Source organism: Callithrix jacchus, chromosome 12, assembly GCF_049354715.1.
Source record: "Callithrix jacchus isolate 240 chromosome 12, calJac240_pri, whole genome shotgun sequence".
Taxonomy (NCBI): domain Eukaryota; kingdom Metazoa; phylum Chordata; class Mammalia; order Primates; family Cebidae; genus Callithrix; species Callithrix jacchus.
This window is the reverse complement of record NC_133513.1, coordinates 17,365,609-17,382,654: the sequence shown is the minus strand read 5'-3', so window position 1 is coordinate 17,382,654 and position 17,046 is coordinate 17,365,609. Positions and strand designations below refer to the sequence as shown.

Genomic DNA, 17,046 nt, shown 5'->3' with positions numbered 1-17,046 from the left:
TCCACCAGGGGCAGACAAAGGGTAAGGAGTAGGCATTGCTAGCTGCTGGCCCACTGCTTTTCTCCTTAGACTGCACTGCAAGCACTTTTGTAGATCGGATGAAAAACAGGATCAAAATTTGCCACGAATCTTCTCTTTTAAAAAAAAGTCACTGATTATAGCAAAATATAACAACATTTTACTAGAACACATGTTTACAGCAAATAATAATCATCAGATTTTAAAAAATCAAGCAACCAACTTCAGTATATGATCCCTCTACCAAATTTTCTTTTGGCAATAAAGCAGCCTGTCTGCCAAGATCAAATGTAAAAATGTTCCAAGAGGAACAGGTTTTGCAGTCCTAGAAAAGTAAAGAAGTACAAGAGAGGCAATTTCCTCCAGGCTTTTGAAACATACACAAAGATTGCCAGCCCATAATTAAATCACCCAGCACTCTGAAATGATTAAGCATTAATGAGAGATATGTAAGACCTACTATAAAAAACTAAAACAAAGGTTTGAATAAATGAATAATCATGCTGTGAACCTAAAAAGGAAAGCTAAATGTTATGAACATGTCAGTTATCTTCAAGTCAATTTATAATTTAACATAATTTCAACAAAATTCCAGCCAAAGGCATGGGTGGACATAAAAGAATATTCCACAAAACACAAGAACTGGAAGAAGCAGAGTCCAGACTTTACCAAATAATAACAATTTATTACAAAGACCAAAAGAAAACACAGAAATAGACCCAAATGCATGAAAAAGAATATGATCTTTAGTAAAACAGGCATCATCAACATGAGAGAGAAAGGAAATATTTTATAAATCAGAGGGCAAAAAAATCAACTGTGCTCTATATTTTAAGTCAAAGCCAGGGAGCATAAAGTGCTAAATAATTTTTAAGTTTAAAAAAGAAGAAAATAGGCCAGGTGTGGTGGCTCACACCTGTAATCCCAGCACTTTGGGAGGCCAAGGCGGGTGAATCACGAGCTCAAGAGACTGAGACCATCCTGTCCAACATGGTGAAACCCCATCTCTACTAAAAGTACAAAAATTAGCCAGGCGTGATAGTTCCAGCTACTCGGGAGGCTGAGGCAGGAGAATTGTTTGAAACCAGAAAACAGAAGTTGCAGTGAGCCAGGATCGTGCCACTGCACACCAGCCCGGCGACAGAGCGAGACTGTCTCAAAAAAATAAGAAGAAAATAATATAGTCATCAGATTTTCAGGTAAAAAAAAAGGGCAAGAAAAACTAACCAGAAGACCGGGCACAGTGGCTCATGCCTGTAATGATAGTAATCCCATCACTATGGGAGCCGGCCCAGGCATAGCGGGGAGGGGTGCATCACTTGAAGTAAGGAGTTTGAGACCAGCCTGACCAACAGGGGCCAACATGGCAAAAAGCCATCTCTAGTAAAAATACAAAAATTAGCTGGGCCTTGTGGTGAGCACCTGTAGTCCTAGCTACTTGGGAGGCTGAGGTACGATAATCCCTTAAAACTGGGAGGCAGAGGTTGCAGTGAGCCAAGATCACACTACTGCACTCCAGCCTGCGTGACAGAGCGAGACTCCATCTCAAAAAAAACGAGGTTTAACTACATGAAAATATGAAAGCGCTATATAAATAATGATAAAATTTAAAAAGCTAACATAATAATGGACAAAAATATGTGCAAGAGTTCCTGTCCACAGCATGTAAAAGGTGGGTCTAGGTAAAAGATGACAGATCAGCATAAAAGTAGAGCCCTCAAAGAAGGACGCAAATAACCTAGATAAAAGGAAACAGGTAACACAACAAGAGAAAGCAGTTATTGTTACAGCGCTGAGGTTGTAAGTGAACTTCATTTATTTTCATGTGTAAAAATAGCAAATGTTAGACAAGTCGTGTTAAGTGGGAAATGAAGGACCACAGAACCTGATCTTACAACCCAAGCCTTGCATGTTGAAAGGCAGAAATAAGCTCTCCTCACAGCACACCCTATAGGCCTGTGATGTTTCAGATGCGGTACAATGGTAAATTATTTATGTACTGATGGCCAGCTAGCTTCAAAAAACAAATGTAAGGCCGGGCGCGGTGGCTCAAGCCTGTAATCCCAGCACTTTGGGAGGCCGAGGCGGGTGGATCACGCAGTGAAGAGATCGAGACCATCCTGGTCAACATGGTGAATCCCCGTCTCTACTAAAGATACAAAAAATTAGCTGGGCATGGTGGTACGTGCCTGTAATCCCAGCTACTCAGGAGGCTGAGGCAGGAGAACTGCCTGAACCCAGGAGGCGGAGGTTGCGGTGAGCCGAGATCGCGCCATTGCACTCCAGCCTGGGTAACAAGAGCGAAACTCCGTCTCAAAAAAAAAAAAACAAATGTAGAACTCGGAAAGTGGCCTGGCTATTTCTAAGACAATTTAAAAAATCATTAAGGCAGGGGAAAGGCATGTGCATTGTAAAAATGCTTGTGGCCTGCTGAACCAAGGCACCTGCTTTCTACCACCACAGTCTAAACAGGTCTTCAGTTCAGCTCTCTACAACGAAATGTTACATGTGTCCAATGTTTCTCCAACCTAGATTTGTATATACAATCTAAACGTGACATTGACCTAGAATTGAATTTGAAACTGTATCTTTTTTTTTTTAAGTGTGCACATTTCTCCTACCTTTTACTGCACATCTGCTGTTAATAACAAGGAAAATACCATTTGACTTCAGGGTAGAAGAAAGGGAGAAAAACCTCAGATGCCCAAGGCAATATCACTTCAGGGAATTATTCACAGTGCACATACTATAGAAAACCATCATTTCCAAATGTGTGAATTTAGCCACACATCAAAAAAAAAAATGGGGTGAAAAGGATTAATTAGAATTAATCTGGGCTCCTGCAATCTCGGAAATGCAACAGAATTTTACAAAATCCTACTAGAATCACAGGATAGGGAAGAGATGTAGAAAAGGTAAATCAGATCACACATTTATTATAAAAACAGCTTGCATATAAATTTGTCAAAATTAGTGATTTGACCCAGGAGGTTCATTTTGTACCTTTCAGTAATTTTTATTCATTTGTCCCTTTCAGCCTTATTTTATCTCTATCACTTTTTTTACTCTTCTTTTGCTTAAAAAAAGGAAAAAAAGAAGCCGGGTGCGGTGGCTCAAGCCTGTAATCCCAGCACTTTGGGAGGCCAAGGCGGGTGGATCACAAGGTCAAGAGATCGAGACCATCTGGTCAACATGGTGAAACCCTATCTCTGCTAAAAATACAAAAAATTAGCTGGGCATGGTGGTGCATGCCTGTAATCCCAGTTATTCAGGAGGCTGAGGCAGGAGAATTGCCTGAACCCAGGAGGCGGAGGTTTCGATGAGCCGAGATCGCGCCATTGCACTCCAGCCTGGGTAACAAGAGTGAAACTCGGTCTCAGAAAAAAAAAAAAGGCTACTGTCTCATATTAGAAGGGTATTCCTAAAAGGAACACCATTTTAGAAACCTCTGAATGAAAAAATAATTCAAGATGAGTAATGTATTTCTAATACAGCATAGCAGCACAAAATATAAGCCTAGATGACAAATATGCTTCTACAACCTTGAAATAGCCTCTTCAGCTCAAGAACTTGAATACAACCATCACTTTAGTGAATAACTCTAGGTTACCCTTTTATATATGATCTTCATTAAGGTCTTGTCTTCTTTGAAGGGCTTTGCTTAATTTTCCATGAAGAGCTTTGAATGGATGCTTCTTAAGCTTATTTAAGTTGGCAGTATTTTGTTTTCAAAGTTCAAACTTTATTTGCTATATCTTCTTAGACACTTGAAACCGTATAGCTCAAAGTCTTTCAATTAGACAGACATAAGACAGCTTGATTTTCTCCCCCAATGTCTCCCATACTATGTGAATATAGTAGATACTCAGTGCATAAAACCTTCAAGGTATATATTAAAATGGCCAGTCATGTAATTGTTTCATACATACTGTTTTAATATCCCAAAAATAAAAATAATAAAAGTATAGTTACGTATTTTTCGTTAATCTACTGGGGGAAGATGATAGGCTTGATCTACTTGGGGAAGATAACGTGATCACTTGCTTGGCAAAGACTGATGACCCCCCTGCTTTGTGCCAGTCTGTACAGAAAGAATACTAATCTGAAGAATGTGGTCCCTACCCTCAGAAATCTTAGTCTAAAGAAAAAGACATGAAATAAATCATCTTGTAACCACATACATAAATGCAAACTGTGTTAAGTGCTACAAAAGAAACAACAGGGTACCCAACTTAGACTGGGGTAGAGGTTTCAGTTATTTAATTGTAGAACTGGGCCCTGATGGGTGGAGAACTGGGCCCTAAGGGTAAAGGCACATTCCAGGGAGAAGACCTAGCATGTGCAAAGGCCACAGTCTGAGGAAGGAGGGGTGCGTGGATACCAATTACACGTCCACTGTTCGGGTCCAGGTGTGGGTGAATGGGCACCGATCGGAGTGGTAACGAAGAGGACAGAGACAAGCGAGCAGATAAGAATGTATCTGACACAGAACTGACAAGCTCTAGAGTCAGGACTGAGAGAGCACAGAACAACATGGAAAAATTGGGAGAATATGACCTTTCACTTGAAATGCAGGACACCAAACAATGTACGATTCCACTAAGTCAAAAGAAAAATACAGATGTGAGAAGCTGGCAGAAGCCTATGCTATAATGTGACATGAGTTTTATACCTATAAAACTACTTCTAAAAGGAAATGTATTGCTAAATTATAACCTGACAGATTTGATAACCACTAACAATGCTGATCAAAACCTTTATACAAACAAACAAAAAAATGATGTAACAAATTTTAAAGCACAAAATACATAATTACAGATACAGTATGATCAAGCCATATATATATATATATATATATATATATATATATATATATATATTTTTTTTTTGAGATGGAGTCTTGCTCTGTCATCCAGGCTGGAGTGCACTGGCACAATCTTGGCTCACTGCAACTTCTGCTTCCCGGGTTCAAGCGATTCTCTTGCCTCAGCCTCCCAAGATGTTGTGACTATAGGTGGGTGTAATTTTTTTACACCTAATTTTTGTATTTTCAGTAGAGACGAGGTTTTGTCATGTTGGCCAGGCTGGTCTTGAACTCCTGACCTCCGGTGATCCACTCACTTTGGCCTCCCAAAGTGCTGGGATTACAGGCGTGAGTCACCACGCCCAACATGTACACATATATGTGTGTGCATGTCTGTGTGTGTGTGTGTATTTTTTTTTTTTAAGACAGGGTATCGCTCTGTTCCCAGGCTGGAGTGCAGTGGCGCAATCTCAGCTCACTGCAACCTCTGACTCCTAGGTTTAAGCGATTCTCCTGCCTCAACCTCCCAAGTAGCTGGGGATTACAGGTGTGCACCACCACACCCCCCATTTTTGTATTCTTTGTAGAGATGGGGTTTTGCCATGTTGGCCAGGCTGGTCTCAAACTCCCGGACTCAAGCAATCCACCCGCCTTGGCCTCCCAAAGTGCTGGGAGGAACTACAGACATAAGCCACGGTGCCCGCCTCACGCTTTATTTTTAAAAAGCAAAACATCTGAGAGGATATACTTGAAATAGAACAGTACTTCCTGTTTGCTAATGATGGAACATGAAACAATGTAATTATTAAAAATACATTGATGGCTGGGTGCAGTGGCTCACGCCTATAATCCTAGCACTTGGGAACGGAGGCGGGTGGATCACCTGAGGTCAGGAGCTGGAGACCAGCCTGGGCAACATTGCAAAACCCTGTATCTACTAAAAATACAAAAATTAGCTGGGAGTGGTGGTGGGTGCCTGTGAAGCTAAGACAGGAGAATCACTTGAACCCGGGAAGCAGAGGTTGCAGTAAGCCAAGATCGTGCCTCCATCTCAAAAATATATAAAATAAAATAAAAATACACTAAGGAAAGCAATCAAACAAATTAAAATATATATTCATAATAATACATGGTAAAGATGTCAATATCAATTCTACTGAAGTACTCATGTCTTAATATGAATCATTTTTTACCTTTCTTTAATGAATGTAATGCTGAGGTGAAGAAGGTCAAATAACCAGGAGGTTGGGGTGAGCCACTGAACTCAAAGTACCCGAGTACTCCAGGCTGTAGGAAAAAGAGCAGAATCAGGTAACTGAGGCACTGTCAGCCACAGTATAATGGAGGATATTTTAAAACAAGAAGCACACATTATAATCGACAATTAATGCATCTTGTTGCATTTCATTTTTTCAAAAGGCGTAACCACATAAGAAAGATTGCAGGTTGGGGCTGAATATGCCCTCCCCTCCATTTAACAATAATAAGAGGGTAAGAGATGGAGCTGCAGCAGCTTTAACAGGATTGCACTGTGGTCATTCAGGAACATTCAAAGCTAAAACTTCCTTCTGTCCCATGAGTAGGTCTTTCCACACTCTGCTGACAGTACAATTTTCCCAGGCTCAAATCTTCATCAGCAAGTTCATGCTCTCAATCACTTTCAGTAACTCTAGACAAGCTATGTCAATAATTTTCTTTTAACCTTAAGTTTCTTCTTGAATCACTTTCACTCACTGCAAACATACCTCCACACTTTGCTGGAAATTAGGGTTAATCTTCACCTGTAATCAAGCCCCTCAATGGGAAACAAACCATAGAACCCCCCGCACCCCCGCCAATCCCCCACTCTGCCAAAAACCCAGCATTGCCACAATGGCAACTCTCCTTTCCCTCAGGTCTGCAGGGGACCCATCTATGGCCCTCTGGCTCCTCTGTCCTACACACTCACTTCCACCTGCTCATCTACTTCTCTAAGCTGGGCATAGAATGCCCCTTCATTCTGTGAAACCAATTAACTGTCCCCTACCAGATATATTCTTCCTTCTTTGAAGGCGCTATGGCACTCATTCAGTCAGATTTTGTTCTGTAACAATTATATCTGCCTTAAAAGTCAAACTGTGAGATCCTTGAGGAAAGAGTGCTGGACTTGGAGTCAGAAGACCTAAGCGGAACTCTGAGATCTGGTGGCTGAAAGAACAGCCTTGGGTCAACCCCTCAATATGAAGCCTCAGTTGCCTGAAGTGGGAAGAGGAACAATTTTCACAGGGTTAGGTGAAGAGGAGGACTGATGAACCACAAAGCACAAGGCAAATGAAAAGAATCCTCTTGAACCCAAAAACACTCAGCACCACACTCTATATTAGTAAGTCACTGTGGAAGCGAACTTGATCATTGGAACAAAACTGCATCCATAAGTTAGGGTGGAAATTTAATCTGTTGGTAAAGTTTAAAATCAGTATATGTTACATAAAAGAGGAAACTTCTGATCTGTAGTGGAATATACTATCTTTCCAATCTAAACCACTGGCTTATTCTAAGATTCAACAGTAAATGAATCCATTGGTTTTCATTCTGCCAAAAACCTAACATCTAGGCCTGGCACGGTAGCTAATGCTTATAATCCCAGAAATTTGGGAGACCGAGGCAGGAGCATCATCTGAGATCAGAAGTCTGAGACCAGTCTGGTTAACATGATAAAACCCTGTTTCTACTAAAAAAATACAAAAATTATCCTAGTATGGTGGTACGTATCTGTAGTCGCAGATGCTTGGGAGGCTGAGGCAAGAGAATCCCCTGAACCCAGAGGTTGCAAGGAGCTGAGATCATGCCCCGGCACTCCAGCCGGCGGGGACAGAGCAAGATTCCATCTCAAAAAAAAAAAAAAGGAAAAGAAACAGAGTCTTGCTCTGTTGCCCAGGCTGGAATGCAGTAGCATGATCTTGGCTCACTGTAACCTCCGCCTCCCAGTTTCAAGCAATTCTTCTGCCTCAGCCTCCCAGTAGCTGGGATTACAGGCATGTACCACCAAGCCTGGCTAATTTTTCTATTTTTAGTAGAGAAGAGGTTTCACCATGTTGGCCAGGTTGGTCTCAAACTCCTGACCAAGTGATCTGCCCGCCTCAGCCTCCCCAAGTGCTGAGATTATAGGTATGAGCCACTGTGCCCAGCCTGGCACAGTGTTTCTATTAGCCCTCTCCCAGATGCTTAGACAGCTACTAGGTAAGCAGCCACAAGAGCTCCACTATCAGTGTTCCTCTTCCCTTCACTCAACCGACAACCAAAGGTTTCATCAGGTCAGACAATCAAAACCTCTCTGCCACCTCATCTCCTACCACTCTCTCCTCTCCTCTGGCCCCACCAGTTCTATCCTTGTCCTGGGGTCTTTATACTTCCTCAGAGTCTTTACACTTATTGTTCCCACATCCTGGAGCACCTTCTCCAATCTTCCAGGGATGGGTCACATCATATAGGCTTTACTTTATGTTTCTGCTCAAATCTCATTTCCTCAAAAGACCGTGTCTTCTAAAACAGCTGTGCCTTTCTCCCAGCCCCTAATTCTATCACATCACTCTTTGTGATTTTTCTGAAAGTATCCATGCATTAGTTTCCTAGGGTTGCTGTGATAAGTGACCACAAAATGGGCGGCTTAAAACAACAGAAGTCATTCTCTCCCAGTTCTGGTGATTAGAAGTTCAAAATCAAGATATCAGGAGAGTCATGCTCTCTGAAGGCTGGAGGGGAGAGTCTTTCTTTGCCTCTTCCTAGCTTCTGGTGGCTCTGGTCTTTCTTAGTTTGAGGCTGCACCACTCTCATCTCTGCCTCTGTCTTCATATGGCCTTCTTCCCTATGTTTGTGTCCCCTCCTCTTCTCATCAAGATACCAGCCACTGGATCGAGGACCTACCCTAAATAAACTCACATTCTGAAGTTCCACACAGACTTGAGTTTTGGGAGGATACCAACCCAGTAAATGTTGTTTTCCTGTTTGTTGTCTATTTCCATTTTAACTCCATGAAACAAAGCCTCTCTCTTGCTCATCCCTACATTCCTCCAGCTCAGAGAGTGCCCAGCCCAGAGCAGGCATACAATAATTATTTGTTAACCAACAAATGAACAGGGATAAAAGGATAATACAAGGCTCCTCCATCAAGTTTACAATTTAGCAAAAAATAAGACACAATGAGTGCCAGATTATAACTTGACCCAGTTTGTATATTTTAATTCCATCCAATAAGGTACAATAAGTGCAGGACTTATCATAATGAAGAGTTGAAAACAGGCTATTCATAGGAGGCCAGCAAATCCTCATTTACATAAAGTAATTTCTTCCCTCAGCAGGCACCATGTGCAGAATAGTTGTAATTTCAGCAAATGGTGCACACACCCTCTAGTGGCCGTGAAAATAGTTACCTTGGTGTGTTCTGGTTTTTTGGTTTTGTTTTGGTTTTCTTGAGTTTTGCTCTCATTGCCCAGGCTGCAATGGCACGATCTCAGCTCACTGCAACCTCTGCCTCCCTCGTTCAAGCAATTCTCCTGCCTCGCCCTCCCACGCCCGGCTATTTTTTTTGTTTGTTTGTTTGTTTTGTATTTTTAGCAGAGACAGGTTTCACCATGTTGGCCAGGTTGGTCTCGAACTCCTGGCCTCAAGTGATCTACCCACCTCAGCCTCCCAAAGTGCTGGGATTACAAGCGTGAGCCACCAAGCCTGGCCTGGTGTGTTTTTGCTCAATGGCACTTGAAATGTTTTTGTGCCAATGTTAACTCACACCTAGAAAATGTAAAACTATTCACAGTGTTATAAAACTATGAACTTGAGGCCAGGCACAGTGGCTCATGCCTGTAATCCCAGCACTTCGGGAGGCTGAGACAGGTGGATCACTTGAGGTCAGGAGTTCAAGACCAGCCTGGCCAACATGGTGAAACCCCCATCTCTACTAAAAATACAAAAATTGGCCGGGCACAGTGGCTCACGCCTATAATCCCAGCACTTTGGGAGGCCGAGGTGGTTGGATCACAAGGTCAAGAGATTGAGACCATCCTGGTCAACATGGTGAAACCCCGTCTCTACTAAAAGTACAAAAATTAGCTAGGCATGGTGGCACGCGCCTGTAGTCCCAGCTACTCGGGAGGCTGAGGCAGAAGAATTGCTTGAACCCAGAAGGCGGAGGTTGAGGTGAGCCGAGATCACACCATTGCACTCCAGCCTAGGTAACAAGAGTGAAACTTCATCTCAAAAAAAATAAAAATAAAAATAAATAAATAATAATAAAAATACAAAAATTAGTCAGGAGGCTGAGGCATGAAAATTGCTTGAACCAGGGAGGTGGAGGTTGCAGTAAGGCAAGATTGTGTTGCTGCACTCCAGCCTGGGCAACAGGGCGAGACACTGTCTCAAAAAACAAAACAAAACAAATGCAAAACTATGAACTAACAGAAACAGTACCTATATGCTCAACATTCAGAGTAGAATTTTACAAACAATATGACAATGTCAGGTGCCAGTCATTCTACAATTTTGCCCAAAATGTTCAGGTTTTCTGTCACCTGGCAATTTTACTTAACTCTCTTCTTCCCCCAAAAGATTCACAAGCCTTTTCCCATTCCACTTAAATGTAAAACAATTTTGTTTACCAAGTTGGTAGAAATAAATGAATGAGTGTATGCTAAATAAGTGTCCTTAAATGGATACAGAAATTCACAAAAAGATTCTTAAAATATTTTGCCTGCACATAGAAGATAAGCGTTTGAAACAATAATACTGTTAGCATTTGGTGAGTAAACTATAAGGTACAAGTCAAACCAAATCTGTCAAGTACTTCAGAAAATAAGTAAAGAGGCCAGGTGCAGTGGCTCACGCCTGTAATCCCAGCACTTTGGGAGGCTGAGGAGGGCAGATCACTTGAGGCCAGGAGTTTGACACCAGCCTGGCCAGCCTGGTGAAACCCTGTCTCTACTAAAAACACAAAAATTATCCAGGCATGGTGGCCAGCGCCTGTAGTCACAGCTACTTGAGAGGCTGAGGCAGGAAAATCACTTGAACCTGGGAGGTGGGGGTTACAGTAAGTGGAGAATGCACCACTGTACTCCAGTCTGGGCAACAGAGCGAGACTCTGTCCCAAAACAACAAATAAATAAATAAGAAGCAAGCACTATTGATGTGGAAGCTACCAATACCTAAGACAAATGATGTCCAAACAATACTGAAATTAGAGAAGCCAAAAAACTAGTCACTGAAAATTAAATTACCACTGCTCACTCCTTTTCCTTTTCCAATCAACTTAATGTCCACTGAAATAAAAATGACACTGGCCAGGTACGGTGGCATATGTCTGTAATCCCAGAACTTTTAGGGGCTGAGATGGATCATCTGACCTCAGAAGATCAAGACCAGTCTAGGCAACATGGCAAGACCTCATCTCTATAAAATAAAAATAAAAATGACGCTGGTTCTGTTAGTCCACAGTAATCAACTTCATTTTCCTATCTGTATTTAAATTGGCAGGAAGAACCTTCTAGAAAGAGGGATTCCACAATTGGAGTAACTGAAGTCAGTAAAATTTATTAACGTGGTTTGTAAGAAAATGACATAGAGCTCTTAATCTATCCCCTGGCAAGTTCATTTCAGTTTCTAGCTATGTTCATTATTTATAAGGTAAGTATCACTGTAGTGCTTACCTGCGAAGAAAATTCTAGACCTTACCCTTCCTCAATATTTTCACTATTATACACAGAATAATCCCAGTTATTCAGAATAAATGTTAATGACCAATTAGTAACAGGAAATTGGGTGCTTAAGAGCTATGGCATCATCCTTTATCCATATTTATTCTTTTGAGTAAAAAAAAAAGTTACAGCCAAATTAAGGTGCCAACACCTTCAAAATTTTCTATGATGAAAGAAAAAAGGTTCAAAAAATGACATTAAATAGTTAAGTATTTGAAGTTGTAACCTCTAGATAGATATTAAAGTTTCCACTCCGGAACCTTACATAGTTTTTTGTGGAAAAACATGATAGACAAGAATTTGTGGAACAACAAGGCAGGGCAATCGTCCAGCCTCCACTGAGGTAAATCACAGCCTCCCTGTACCTTAGCCTCTCAATCTGTTCGAAGGATCTACAATTTCCATCTACCTCATATGGCTGTTAGAAACATCAGAAATAAGCACTTGAAAACTAAAGAGCACTTGACAATGCAGTTTATGCATTATTTCCTTTTTTTTTTTTGAGACAGAATCTTGCTCTGTCCCCCAGGCTGGAGTGCAGTGGCCCAATCTCAGCTCACTGCAACCTCCGCCTCCTGGGTTCAAGCCATTCTCCTACCTCAGCCTCCTGAGTAGCTGGTACTAGAGGCGTGTGCCAACATGCCCAGGTAATTTTTCTATTTTTAGTAGAGACAAGATTTCACCATGTTGGCTAGGATGGTCTCGATCTCTTGACCTCATGATCCGCCCACTTCAGCCTCCCAAAGAGCTGGGATTACAGGCCTGAGCCACTGCGCCTGATCATGTACGCACTTCTTTGCTGATAACGACTAAAGTATTTCAGTTTACAAAGTTAAGAATTTTTAGTATTCACCCTTTAATGTCTTTCTGTGATGTTTTAAGTAAAGGCAAAACTGTTGTCCCAGAAATTGTTTTTGGGCTCAGTCTTTTCTTTGTCTTGTCTTGAGACAGGGTCTCACTCTGTCGCCCAGGCTGGAGTGCAGTGGTGCCATCATAGCTCACTGTAACCCCAAACTCCTGGACTCAAGCATATCCTCCAGCTTCAGCCTCCCAAACAGCTGGGACTACAGGCATGTGCCACCACACCTGGCTAATTTTTCACATTTTGTTATGGAGACAGGGTCTCATTTTGTTGCCCAGGCTGGTGTTGGATTCCTGGCTTCAAGCAATCCTTCCACCTTGGCCTCTGAAAGTACCAGGATTACAGGTGTGAGGCACCTCACTGGGCCTCTTAGAGTCATATTTTACAAACATACACCATGGTTAATGATAAGCAATCTGATATTGTTAGTTTGAGATATCTAAGCCAAATAAAATATTTTCCATTGGTTAAAAAACTTCCACTCTTCTAAGTAATTCAGTATCAAATCATCTGAATGGGCCTTTGAAAGGATTCAACTATAGGACTTATAAAAATTAAAACCAATTATGAAACTACAACATTCCTTTTCATAACAATAGAATAAGCATATATGAATAGAGTTTCATATACATATAATAAAAGCTTATATCAACCAGACACAGTGGTTCACACCTGTAATCCCAGCATTTTGGGAGGCTGAGGCAAGCAGACTGCTTGAGGCTAGGAGTTCAAGACCGGCCTGGTCAACAAGGTGAAACTTTGTCTCTACTAAAAATACAAAAAACAGCCAGGTGTGGTGGCACATAACTGTATTCCCAGCTACTCAAGAGGCTGAGGCACAAGAATTGCTTAAACCCAGGAGTTGGAGGTTGCAAAGAGCTGAGATCGCACACTCCAGCCTGGGAAACAGAGCAAGACTCTGTCTCAAAAAGAGTTTATGTCAGTAGAAAACATTACTTATTTCAGGACATCCTCACTTCCCAGGTAATGAATGCTAACTATACAATTTCATAATGGCCCAAAATGCTCACAAATGTCTGGATTAGAGCCAAATTTATAATTAATCAATAGGTTTTCTTTTTTTTTTTTTTTTTTTTGGTCCTTCCTTAAAATCCAGATCCTACACAAAGAAAATTTTTTTTAAGCAAGGGGGAAATTATCACACACACTCCTAACAAGATGTTACAAACACATCTACAGACATTAAGTCATGCAAAAAAAAAAAAAAAAAAACTGCCATTATGTCATACCTCAGAAGTGCCATGAAAATATTCATTATTTTGACCCAATTTTGACACACTTAAATTTAAACACACTTGATACTGAAATCCATATTAATAAAAAATATAAACTGAGATAAGGCTCTTGATCAAAACAAGTATCTTTCATAGTAAGGTATCTTTAGCAAGCTCCTTCACATATTTAAAGTTATGTAGGGTTTGCTTTTTTAGAAAAAATAAGGAGTTTGAGTAAAATGCTGAGTATCAGAGACAGCTCTAATGATGACAATCTAACTCACCCCTAGCTAGAATTCCCCCCAAATAATTTTCTAGCATTCTGTAGTCAAGGCACTGTTTAATTTTCATCTCTCTACTGCCACCATTATAAGCACATAAACTTTGAACTATTAGATTAAGGCCTTCTGAGAGCTACATGAAAAAAGATGTGCTTTTCCTCTTAAGACCTTAATTGAGAAAACTCAATTATTCAGAGCAGTAGTTCTTAACCGGAGGAATTTTGCCCCCTAAGGGGTATTTGGCAAGGTCTGCAGATATTTTTGGTTGTCACAACTGAGGAGAGAATGGGGTCCTACCAACATCTAGTGGGTATAGGCCAGGGATACTGCTAAATATCCTGCAAAGCACAGAACAGCCCCCCAAAACACAGAATTATCTGACCTCCCATGTCAACTGTGCTAAGGTTGGGAAACCCTAACTTAGCAGAGTATTCAAAAGCTTATTGTACTCTATTTCAGACTTCAAAAATTCCTTTACCTTTCCTAATCATTCAAACGTCAAAACCATGACAGTGGTTTCATTACCAGATCGAGAATTCTGTATGTTCTCTTACAGACTGTGTGTGAAACTGTCACATTTTCTAGGCCAGGCTATTTGGTATATTTTGCAAGACAAATGGTTTCACAAGTGTCATGCTGGGCTTGACTAGCAAGTTGTTTCACAATTAATAAAGTACTATCTATCTCTTGCCAGTAAGACAATCTCATGTCAGTGAAAAGCCCAGCAAAAGATGATACTAACCCGATAATAGCTAGCCAGAGCTTTTGGGAGGAAGTCATTTTAAAGGCTGACAGAAGTGATCTAGGGACTCCATCTTGGTGACACTCTTGTGGTTTCCATTTTAAAGGCAGTCCAGTTTAATCACCATTGTACATAACTCTTAGTGGGCTGCCAAAAAACTTTAATGTAATGTTTTAAATGTCATCCGCAGTAATGTCATCAGCAGATTAGTGAGTTTAACGTGAACTCCACGTCAATACTTGGAGCATAGTCTTTTAAAGTACTGCTGGGCTGGGCATGGTGGCTCATGCCTGTGACAAAGTGCCCACAAGGCAGGAGAATCGCTTGAGGAGGCAGGAGGATCACTTGAGCCAAGATCACCCCACTGCACTCCAGCCTGGGTGACAAGAATGAAGCCCTGTCTCAAAAGAATTAAATAAAATAATCTAGACTGGCCAACATGGTGAAATCCCATCTCTACTAAAAATACAAAAATTGCCAGGCACGGTGGCTCACACCTATAATCCCAGCACTTTGGGAGGCCAAGGCGGGCGGATCACGAGGTCAGGAGCTCGAGACCAACCTGGACAACATGGTGAAACCCCATCTCTACTAAAAATACAAAAAATTAGCCAGGCATGGTGGCATGTGCCTGTAATCCCAGCTATTTGGGAGACTGAGGCAGAAGAACTGCTTGAACCCAGGAGATGAAGGTCACAGTGAGCTGAGATTGTGCCACTGCACTCCAGCCCAGGTAACAGAGTGAGACTCTGTCTCAAAAAAAAAACTAGCTGGGTGTAGTGGTGTATGCCTGTAATCCTGGCTACTTGGGAGGCTGAGGCAGAAGAATCACTTGAACCCAAGAGGCAGAGGTTGCAGTGACCCCAGATCATGCCACTATACTCCAGCCTGGGCAACAGAGCAAGACTCTGTCTCAAAATAAATAAATAAAACAGAGGACTGCTAAAAGTTGGTCTGTCTGACTCCTGATTCTTCATCATTTTGCTGTACCATCTTCAGTGGCTCTGGCTGTAACCCACTGCAAATCCATGTCAAAACCCACTTATCACAACTTTACCACTAGAAGGAATCTCAAGGATACGCTGGCCCAGACCCCTGATGCCCAGGAAGTGAGTAACCCACCCTAAATCACAGACCCAGTGGGTGTGCCAAAGGGATCAGGCCCCAGTACCCTGCCTCCTAATATAGCCCTCACCCACCAGCCTGCCCAGGGAAAATAAGGGACAGGCCTGGAAGGTGCACAGAAGTCCATCTGCTATCTATGTCGTTAAGGAATATTTACTCTGACGCATAGCTAATAACTATAAGCAGAATAAGTAGATATTCATACTGCTACTTGGGGAATCTGCTAACCTTTGTAAAAATACAGAAATTAGCTGGGTGTAGTGGTACATGCCCTCAATCCCAACTACTTGGGTGGCTGAGGCATGAGAGGTGGAGGTTGCAGTGAGCTGAGATCACACTCCAGCCTAGGAGTCAAAGCAAGACTCTACCTCAAAAAAAAAAATAGTATGAAAATAATTTATCAGGGGTTGAAGTTGGCAATGGGAAAGCAGGGAAGAAGTTGCATTAGGAAAGTGAGAAAACTTTCTGTAAATAAGACCTTGACATAATTAGAGACTTCATAATACAGAAGGGAACATATGCCCAGTTTCAAAAAAAAAACAAGCTACAACTGACAAGAAAAACCAGGTATCTCATAGTACAACGCTATGAGAAGTGTCAAACAATACTCTTAGAAATCTGCAGCTGCACATACATTGTAAGTTAATTCTCATCTACTCTAAGTTAACTGTGAGGGAAGATGAACATTTGTTGAAAATTCCCTAACAAAAAACAGACAAGATTTTTCAAGTATTCTATTCTCTTAAAACTCCCTTGGACAAGCTATCCTTACCAGTATCTCAAAAAGCATTTAACTGGGGCGGATCTACCACATGACCTTTTAATTGCCACAATTCAGGAGGTATTTTCTTAAACCCCTTTAATACAAACAATCTATAACAACCCAGTAAAAGGCCTTGAGTATGGAGGAGGAGATATGAAAGACAAGTACCTCGTAGTTTGAGAGAAAATCTAGTAACTCTGATTGAGATGGGATGTAGAGAAGTGGTTTCATCACCCGGCGGACAAACTTCTCAATGTAAACAGCACTCATGGGGCCTTTGTATTCGATTGGTCCAAAACTAGTACCAAAAAATAAAAATAAAAATAATACACCATGCATTAAGCCTGTAATGTATAACTAAAATCATCACCACCACAAAATGAAAATGTCTTGCTTTGGGATCCAACCAAGTCACAGCTCAGGAGGTGACCAGATAATTCAGAATAAGCATTTTAGGTGAGGACAGGCACAAGCGGCCCCTGCCCTTCTATGAT

The 17,046-nt window shown here is 41.4% G+C and overlaps 1 protein-coding gene across 10 annotated transcripts in view; it reads right to left on the bottom strand.

Annotated features, from left to right (window-relative positions):
• TXNDC11 (thioredoxin domain containing 11) overlaps nucleotides 1-17,046 on the bottom strand; it is a 71,837-nt gene that overhangs the window by 42,349 nt on the left and 12,442 nt on the right. For 6 of the 10 annotated variants that reach the window (XM_035267016.3, XM_035267014.3, XM_009009198.4 and 3 more), the window contains 2 exons: nucleotides 16,721-16,850; nucleotides 6,016-6,109 (listed from right to left, as the gene is read on the bottom strand). In XM_035267016.3, coding sequence (XP_035122907.3) covers nucleotides 6,016-6,109; nucleotides 16,721-16,850 — 224 coding nt within the window. The remainder of the gene's footprint in view (nucleotides 1-6,015; nucleotides 6,110-16,720; nucleotides 16,851-17,046) is intronic. The other 4 variants (XM_078344743.1, XM_078344747.1, XM_078344742.1 and 1 more) reach the window with 1 other exon arrangement.